The sequence below is a fragment of the Carya illinoinensis genome, chromosome 10 (genome assembly GCF_018687715.1).
Source record: "Carya illinoinensis cultivar Pawnee chromosome 10, C.illinoinensisPawnee_v1, whole genome shotgun sequence".
NCBI lineage: Eukaryota > Viridiplantae > Streptophyta > Magnoliopsida > Fagales > Juglandaceae > Carya > Carya illinoinensis.
In genome coordinates, this window is record NC_056761.1 from 10,952,382 (window position 1) to 10,961,814 (window position 9,433).

The 9,433-nt window shown below is 33.1% G+C and overlaps 1 protein-coding gene across 1 annotated transcript; it reads right to left on the reverse strand.

Moving 5' to 3' along the window:
• Positions 1-902: 902 nt before the first annotated feature.
• On the reverse strand, positions 903-6,738 carry LOC122279017 (putative F-box/LRR-repeat protein 23). The gene is made up of 2 exons (XM_043089263.1): positions 6,329-6,738; positions 903-1,628 (listed from the first exon to the last, which is right to left on the reverse strand). The coding sequence occupies exons 1-2, from the start codon at positions 6,658-6,660 to the stop codon at positions 1,133-1,135; spliced, it is 828 nt and encodes a 275-aa protein (XP_042945197.1). The 5' UTR covers positions 6,661-6,738; the 3' UTR covers positions 903-1,132.
• Positions 6,739-9,433: the final 2,695 nt, after the last annotated feature.

The window sequence follows — 9,433 nt, forward strand, 5'->3', positions numbered from 1 at the left end:
TTAATACGAGAAATAATTTATATTTTTAAATAATTTTTTTCTAAGATCTTGTTAAATAGAGGTACAAATTTATAATGGGCCCCATTTTAAATTGTTGTATTAAATATAAATTCAAAAATTCTTATTTAAGATTTTAAATAAAACCTCATTTTATTAAAAATTCAATATAATAATTTATATTTTATTGTATTGTAATTGAAAATGACTTAAGTTTTGTTCAAACCTTAACAATATAAGAACACTAGCATTCATTCGCTTCATCAAAAGTCAATGCATATTCAAATTTTGATGAATTTACTTAAAATGAACTTACATTGGATTCATCAAATGGATATTTGAGAAGTTTTGAGCTACAGTAATTATTGTTCTTCTTTCAAATTTAAAGATTTACTATTCCACCTTCAAACTAATATTTTATTCTAATTTTAATAGGAAATGGTTTTATTTTATTTTATTCTAAATTATTTGGGAATCAATTATTTAAGTACTAAATTAAACTATTAATGTCCATATGGTTAGCATAATTACAAAATATGAAGAAAAAATATTATTATTAAAAAAATAATATTATATTATTATTTTGATGAATCTAATGGCTAATTCAATGTGGAATTATATATATGAAGGTTTTAAATTTATGAAAAATTTGTACTTTTCATTAAATTTTGAATATGAATTTGATGAATCCAATTCTAGTACTCCAATAGGATGGAGCTGGTGAAGGACGTTGTACTGCATGGTGCAGTAGAAAACCAAGCTGTCAAGCTTCAACCCTTTTGAGTTATCTCATATGTTCTTTCTTCCCCCTCCAAAGTTATAGCTTCTTAGTAAATATAATGTCTATTTTTTTTTTCTGTTTTTAAATACGTATTTAAAATATATATATATAAGTAGACCATGAGTGGACTGCAAACCATAGAATCCTTGTACAACGTAATACTGAAACAAAACATTTCAAAATGTTGGTGTCTAATAGTTGAGTGCAGCACAAAAGTCATTTTACATAGTCGCTGTGGCCAAAGTGATCACAAACACCAAAGTCCAGTTACTCGTTGCTGTCGCCGGATAATTCATTATACCCATAGACATCAAAATCAAAATGACCATAGTCGGTGTCCGAACCCCCATAAGACTAGTCATCATAAAAAGATTCCATATCATGAAGTTCAGCATTGAATTCATAGTCATCCGTGGAATCACAGGGAGATCGCAAATCTTTAATCCGCTCGGCACATCTTCTTTTTAAATTCCCAGTTAGAGTGACACTGAAGCATTGCCGTAGGTCAAGCGACTCAAGGTGATGACAACCATCAAGTATTGCCTTCAAGCCATCATTAGTCAGCGTATTTCCAAAAAGCTGGAGGTGGCGTAATTCAGTCATGTTCTCTGCAATAGCAATTGCCTCATCATCACACTCAATGGGAGGACTTCGGTAGCCCAGGTTGTTGAATTTGAGTGACTTCAAGAGAGGACAACAACGGCCCACTGCTTCCAGAAGTTCTTCTGACAACGGACAGTATGAAATCGCAAGGTCCTCCAACAACGGAAGTTTTGCAGCCACTTCACTAAATCCCTTGATTGAAATTTTATAGCAACGTACAAGTCGAAGACGTCTGACCTGACTTGAACTGTTAAAATGACATGAAAGCGATGAACCAGCAATTATAAGATGACACGAAAATATAAGTCAATGGAAGAATCCCGCATCTCCAAATTCATAGTTAGAATACAGTTATAAACCCCACTAAATAGATTGTGCACCGTATAAAAGAGCAAGAAGGATACCTTTTTGGCATATGCATGCCATACCTCATAATTCTTCATGGAGGGCTGCAATGTGGAGATATGCTATCTAATTTATATTGCATGCAGAAAAATGTGTTCCAAGGGAAAAAAAAAAAAAGAAAAAAGAAAAAAGAAAAAAAGATGAAAAAAAGATACGAATGTGTAGATTGGAACATTCTGCATCCATGGAGGGAAACATGCATTGAAGCCATCGGTCCAAGAGCCAGTGACTGTTGAATTACTGAGGCGCTGTGCCACAATAGACAAGTCAACTGAATAGGGAGGGAGGGAGGGACCACCAAAAAAAAATAAAAAGGTAGGCGGGGGTACAAAAGTTAGCCTAGTCGAACACGAGCAGTCTGCTCCAAGTTTGCAATTCATCCGTAGAAACCACAAGCTAGAGCTCATACTGGTACTCAACGTATATCTATGGAACCATAAATGAATATAAGCTTATATTATTTTTTATTGGCACCGGGTATCCAAGAATAGTGTCCCGACTAAACCTAGGGGTGCATAGGCGCAATATAAACTTATATTATTTTAGAGATTTAAAAGAAATATTAGCATTTTTTAATAGTCTAAAACCCAAATGTACAGAATCACCAACAATGTTCCCCAAATAAAAAAGAGATCTTTTGGGAACGAAGTAGTGCCCGATCAGTTTGATTTGCAGTTCTCAATTCCAATTTACAATGAGGTAGGTTGAACAAGTCTGTTGAACCAAAGCGTGGAAGATTGTTTGGAGAACCAAAAACTTGCTAATATTGTCAATAGATAATTGAATCCATGGGGTTACCAATGACACATGACACCCATACTAGCCAAAAGTATGGGGCAATGTGGCCAAATTTGGTTTTATCCCCGAGCCAGGCTTGTATGCCACAACAAAATTGCCTAAAGATAAAAACTGGATCAATGTGGTTGCAATAGATCACTCATCATGTGCAAGATTTACAAAACTGTTCACTCTATGCCTCCTTCCAACCCAACCATCCCGCACCCCAGTGGGTGTATGGTGTGGTGGAAAAGAGTTTTACAGGGGAACTCTAAATTCATGGCACTAGAAATTTGATCAAAGATGGTACACTTAAATTGAAAGCTTGGGTCACATACAGTCACCAGAGAAAAACTATGTTTAGAGACTTTTTTTCTTATAAGTAATAAGAGAATTTTATTACCAAGTAAATAGGCATATCCCAAGTACATAGGAAGTATACAAGAGAAAACACCTAAATACAACCTAAAAACACCTAAACACCTAAATACACCTAAAAGAAAATCATGAAGTTATCTCAAATTCAATACAAGAGCCTCAGCCCAAATACACCAAGTACTAAAGAAAAACCCCCCAGTTCTCCCCTCGAGCATTCTCTATATTCAAAGCACCACCCATTCTTTTCCAACCATAAGCATCACATCAAACACGAAGGGATCATCTTCCATATGGCAACACTATGATGTCTCCCCTTAAAACCTTGCTAGCATGCAAAAAGATCCACCACTTGCTTAGACATCACCCAAGCAATACCTGTTTGACCAAAATCTCATCCCACAAAGTCTTAGCCACCTCACAATAAAGAAATAGATGGTTGACAGATTCACTTTCTTTACTACATATGAAGCACCAATCTGCGAGAAATAATCCACGCTTTCTCAAATCATCCGTGGTCAAAATTTTTTGAAGAGAAACCAACCACCAAAAAAATGCCACCTTACCAGGCACCTTAGAGACTTGATTGGAAACACCATCATTTTACATATCCACATGGTGTGACATCTTAGTATAGATCACTGGAATAGGATCATTCACATATCTGAAGGAGCTGTTAACTATGGCTCCCATAAAACCTTTCATTTTTCTGAGTAAAACCATTAACTTTTGAGTAAGGGCTCGTTTGGCAATAGAGATGAGACACAGAAGTTTCAATATTCTCAAAACTTCTCATAATTTTATTCCCAAACATCACTCAAACGCAAAACACTTTTCAATATTAAATCTTAAACTTTTTCATCTAATCATTATCCAAACACAAAAAAAAAATATATAACTTTTTCAAACTTCAAAACAAAATTACATTCAAATCATTTTTTAACTTTGCAATATTTTTATTCAACATTTTCTCTCTCCTTTCTCAAAACTCAATAAAACATCTTAAATCATATCATTTCACTACTATTCACAGAATTTTGAGATATTCCAAGTGTTCAAACGAGCCCTAAAGCTATCGTATGACAAAGATGTATGCAAGACAACCGCAATTCAACCAATTTTCCTGGAATTTCATCAAAGAACACTTCAAACTCTTTTAAAGAGGTCATTTCCTACCATTTCAGGAAGTGGGCTTCTTTTACTTTTGTTAGAATCTTCGCCTTGGTAGATGTAACACCCCAGTCCCACATTGATAGACCAAACAACTCACATAGAGTGGGTAAATTACAAGATAATCGTGAGTGCTAAGTCCATGCTGGAAACTTACTAGATAAAAATGGTCTTAATACGTGATAGAAGCTTGTGATTAGTTTTTTTAAGTTTACAGCGCATATGTGAATAGCACTTTATGTAGGCCGTTTCATATGATATCAGGCCAACTAGTTAGGCCAGTCATGTGATACTAGAGTCATGTATGTCCTGAACATGACAAGGATGCTAGAATTTAAGGGGGTGAGTTTGTAACATCCAAGTCTACATCGAGAAAAGAATAACACAAAACCTTTTTACAAAATTAACTTTATGGGAACCCAAAGTTATTTATTTATTTATAAGAGGGAACCCTAAAGTTATAGGCAATGAGGAAACAAATCCACCTTGATATGATGGAACAACCTATTTATTCAAGGATTCCGAAATGTGCAAGACCTATAAAACAGGGAAGCTATGTTCACAGAAAATTCCTAATCACATAGAGTGGGAAAAGTTATAGAGGTAGTCATAGGTGCTACTTACTAGGTGAAACTGGGTGTGTGTCGTGATTATAAGGAAGCTTCAAATTGACTAGTCTTTTTGGGGTCCCAGCACAGATGGGTAATTTCAATAGAACTCAGATATTCGTAGCCATTGATGATCATCAAATCTACTATACAGATCACTGGAATAGGATCATTCACCAAAGCTTGCATACAAGTATTTGTTAACTATAACTCCTATAAAACCATTTTTTGGGTAAGGCTGTTACCGTCAACTAATGCTATGACAGGGCACTGAAGTATAAGTCTGCTATTGGCCAGCAGCAAGGTTCACATATACACTTTAACAGGGCACAAAAATATAGCACAACAATCAAAAACTGATTGAACAGAGTGATTTTGATGTTTCTCTATTAACACAAAAAAAAAAAAAAAAAAAAAAAAAACGTTGTAATAGACAGCAAAAAAGACGTTTCAATGGGAATTTTTTTTATACTGCACAACAAGAATGCGTTGACCTATTCAATTTGATATGAGTAGTTATTCTGTGTGGTAGAATTGTTTTTCACGCTAAAGCGTGAGTTCAGAAATGACTTTCTAATAGACTAAAGAGTGAGTTCGATCTTGTCTCGGTGAAATATACAATGGAGGTGGCTGCTGTCTCTCACAATTATCCAATGTGTCTTAAGATTGATATTGAATGTAGAGGTGGTTGCTGACCTATGGACATGATTCCCACATTAGTCTAGTGTTGATTGTAACAGGATATTTTGCTGGGGGTTCCCACCCCCACTTTTTTGTATCTTCATTTTAAGTTTAATTTAATCTTATTCACAACAGGAAAAAAAAAGAAAGAAAAAAATCCATAACATTCAAGTAATTGGTAGTATCGTTACTGCAGTACCATTTACATGCGGAAGCCTCAACCCTCCCCACCCTCAAGCACAATATTCTTCCCAAACAAGTTAGGAGTGGATGAGGGAAGGTCAAACTAAAATTGTGGCTAAAGTCAAAACCATGCCAAGCTTGATATCCCTACATTTGACAGAACCAAGCCAAACAATGGGGAAGAAAATTCAAAATCCTGAAAACCAACAACTTATGATTATCATGCTAAAACAAAGATGAAACCAGCAATGAAATTCAACAACCCAATCATTTAAATACTTGTCAAAATATTTCCATTAAGGAAACTGACTAACATCATACGCTAGACAAAGCATAGTTTAAACTCACATAATACGCTAGACAAAGCACAGTTTGAACTCACATATACCAATTTTACCAACATACTGGAAGTGCAAACCTTTTAAGTCAATAAAGTAGAATGCGCAGAGATGAGAAAAATTTAGATTACTACAAGAATCTTCTCAGCCACTATGCACAAAGAGATGGGCAAAATTTTAACAACTAGAATACTCTTCCAGTCTTCCCAATCACGTTGGACTACAAAAGCCCAACAATATCACAACACAGCAAAGTTCCACCCAAAAATAAATTAAAAATGAAAAAAAAAAAAAAAAAGCAAAAGAAAGCATATATGTATATAAATACCAAAATCTTTGTTAGTCGTGTAATTAAAAAAAATCCGAAAAAATAATTAAACAGAAATAAATGGAAAAAATAAATAAATTACCTCTCGGCAATGTAGTGGAGAAGCTTGTCCGTGCCAAAGTACTCGATGTTGATATCGACCAACTGGCCACGGCTGCGATCGACGGCGTGACGGCACATCGTCTCGAGGTCGTAGGGCATATCCCTGAGGTCGCCGTGGTTGCGCATGTCAATTTTACGCCACATGTACGGGTCCTTGCAGAGGTTGCGCCAGAGCAAGCAAACCTTCTGCGCGCTAGTCAGAATCTCGATGGCGCCCAGCCGCAGGAGGATCGACGCCGTCACGTCCCGGGGAAGCTCCAGCCAATTCCGGAACTGGAATTGGGGGTGAGGAGGGGGGCGAAGAGGGTCCATCGCGAGGTTTTTCTGGGAATGGCGGTGGGAATGTCGGTACGAAAAATAAGAAATGGTTAGCCCCTCCTTGCGGTGCTTCGCAGTTCTACCCCTATTAAATTTAGTAATTTTGAATATGTCCCAGCTTTTAGATAATATTTTCTATCAAACCACATGATTAAAAATAATAAAATTAACTATTAAAAGTAATATTAATATACTATAAATGCAATCTATGCATAATTTTTTGACCTCGTAAATATTATATAATTATGAAGAAATAAGAAAAATCTATTTATATTTAATTTATTAACTTACTAAATAATATTTATTAATGTCAAAGACAGTCACGTTAGGCTCTAGCTATCCACTAGATCAACCGTTCGGTCTGATTTGTAACTGGTTTGGTGTAGTACCAATTTTTAAAATTTGAATAACGGTTTAAACTGAACCGAATCGGTATATATATTTTTAATTTTTTTATATTATATTTAATTTTCATATTATATTATATATATTATATGCTAAATTTTTAATTAAAATAACATTAAATTCTAATTTTATTATTCAAATTTATTAATCTTATGACATAAAATTGATATAACATTTTATGTAAATTAGGTACTACTTATTTTAATTATACTATTTTAATTTTATTATTTAGGTTTATCAATCTCACTAAAAAGTTAAACGCTATTTATACTATACTAATATAATTAAATATTAATGAATTAGTAATTGTTAATAATAAATACTAAAGTTTAACAATCAAGTTTAATATTGAAAAAGTTATAATACTAAACTTATATAGTACTGCTTGTATAAACGATAAACTAAAAAATCGGACCGGATCGAGACTTGAAAAATCGAGAATGAATTGGTTCGTATCGATTCTTAAATTGTATATATTAATTCGATTCTAAAATTTATTTAAGATCCGACCGAAATAGACTTGGTATGCCCATACTATTTACTAAGTCAACTATTCAAGTGGCAAATAAATTAAAATAGTGATAAGGATATATATATATATTGTACAACTTATTGTATATAAGTTAAAAAGGGTGAGGTCTATGATAAAAAACCGCAATGTCAGAGAATAAAATGGTAGTGAATGGAAGAGTTCTAGTACTTGTGTTGCGGTCCATCCATTAGTTTGACCATTCTTCTTCGCCTTTATTTCACATAATTACTAGAAAAATTCTTTCATTTATAATTACTTCAATAACTGCAATTGAAATATTAACTAATAATCTAATTTGTAAAGTATGTTGTAACGCCCTGTTACCTAAATCGTCTCCCAACAATATAATATATATACTTTGAAGGTTTTACAAACATAAATTCATTTATTCGAACTAAATATAGATGTTTCTTTACAAAGATCCCAACATAATAATCAACAATTTACTAAGGCCCGGTTTGGATACTAGAAATATTTCATCTCATCATTATAATTATTTTAAATTTTCATACAAAATATAATAAATAATTCAATTTTTTCAAATTTCAAAACAATAATAAAATTAAAAAATAATATTATAACAATACTTCATTAAACTTTTATCATAACTCTTCTCATCTCAACTTACTATCTAAACAGCACTAGTCTCAGTAAAATTTCAATATCCCAATAAATCAAATAAACATAATAATAATAATATCCAATCTGCTTAATAAAACCCTCCAATAATCATGGTACCCTTAGGTACTCAATCCACTATCCTTGGCTAAACCTTGCCCCTACTTCATATTCTTGATTCCCAACCGAATGATCAAATCAAATGAAAATATTGAAAGTGATTGAGTGAGTTATCAACAATTTAGTAAGCAGCGAATATATAGAATATATACTAGTATATAAACATGAGCTAGTATAAGATGCAAAACAAAACAGATTATCAAATTTTTAGAGTGAACTTCAAAAATTATTTATTTACAGTAATAAAACATCTACAAATTTATTTGGCATAAATATAACTGAACAACATCATAATAAAACTTATTCCATGGTTAACCCCATAATAGGGTTTTGCAAACTCCGACAACCAACCAAGTAGAAACAGAATGTGAATTTTTCCTTTATTATTGTCGAAGCCTTAAGTGTGTACACATGAAAGACTATGCAGAATACCACTTTGTTTCTAAAGTGGGTGCACCAGAAATAGAGATGTTGGTACTAACCCAAATAGAAGCCACAATTTTACATTCGTGGTAAGATCAGAACGGAACATAACTGAACCAGAAATAGAGATGTTGGTATTAACCAAAACAGATGTCATAATTTTACACTTGTGGTAAGGTCAGAACGGAACATAACTGAATATCATGCTAGAGGTGTTTATAAGACGCAACATTATATAATAACAAAGTACTTAATAGATACATATCATCTTTACATAATCATGCACAAGTTTTTCAAATTATATATTCACTCTTTTTATATAACTAAAAATAGAATGCCAAAAATTTGATTATATTTATACAAGTCATGACAAAAATATTTTTCTCTTTATACAAATATAAGAAGTAATGCAAATAAAACAACTGACGTTGTTTTTAAATTCTTCATAACAAAAGAGGGAAAATTTCAAACTAAACAGCGCCGTTTCATAGGGTGGGTTGGGCTTCTCTGCTGGCTTGAGCCCGATGTTAGGCCTTGGTGTTAAATAAGTGTTCCTAAATGACTCGGACATATTTTGAATTGCTACATTTACTTTAAAATCCATGTCAAAATAATATTTTTTTTTCATAGAAAATCAGAATGAAAAAACTCAAAAGCAATATATGAACA

Coding starts and splice junctions, on each gene's coding strand:
- LOC122279017 (XM_043089263.1), bottom strand. CDS start 6,660: ATGGACCCTCTTCGCCCCCCTCCTCACCCCCAATTCCAGTTCCGGAAT. Junction 1,629..6,328: donor CTCCACTACATTGCCGAGAG/GTAATTTATTTA, acceptor TCATTTTAACAG/TTCAAGTCAGGTCAGACGTC.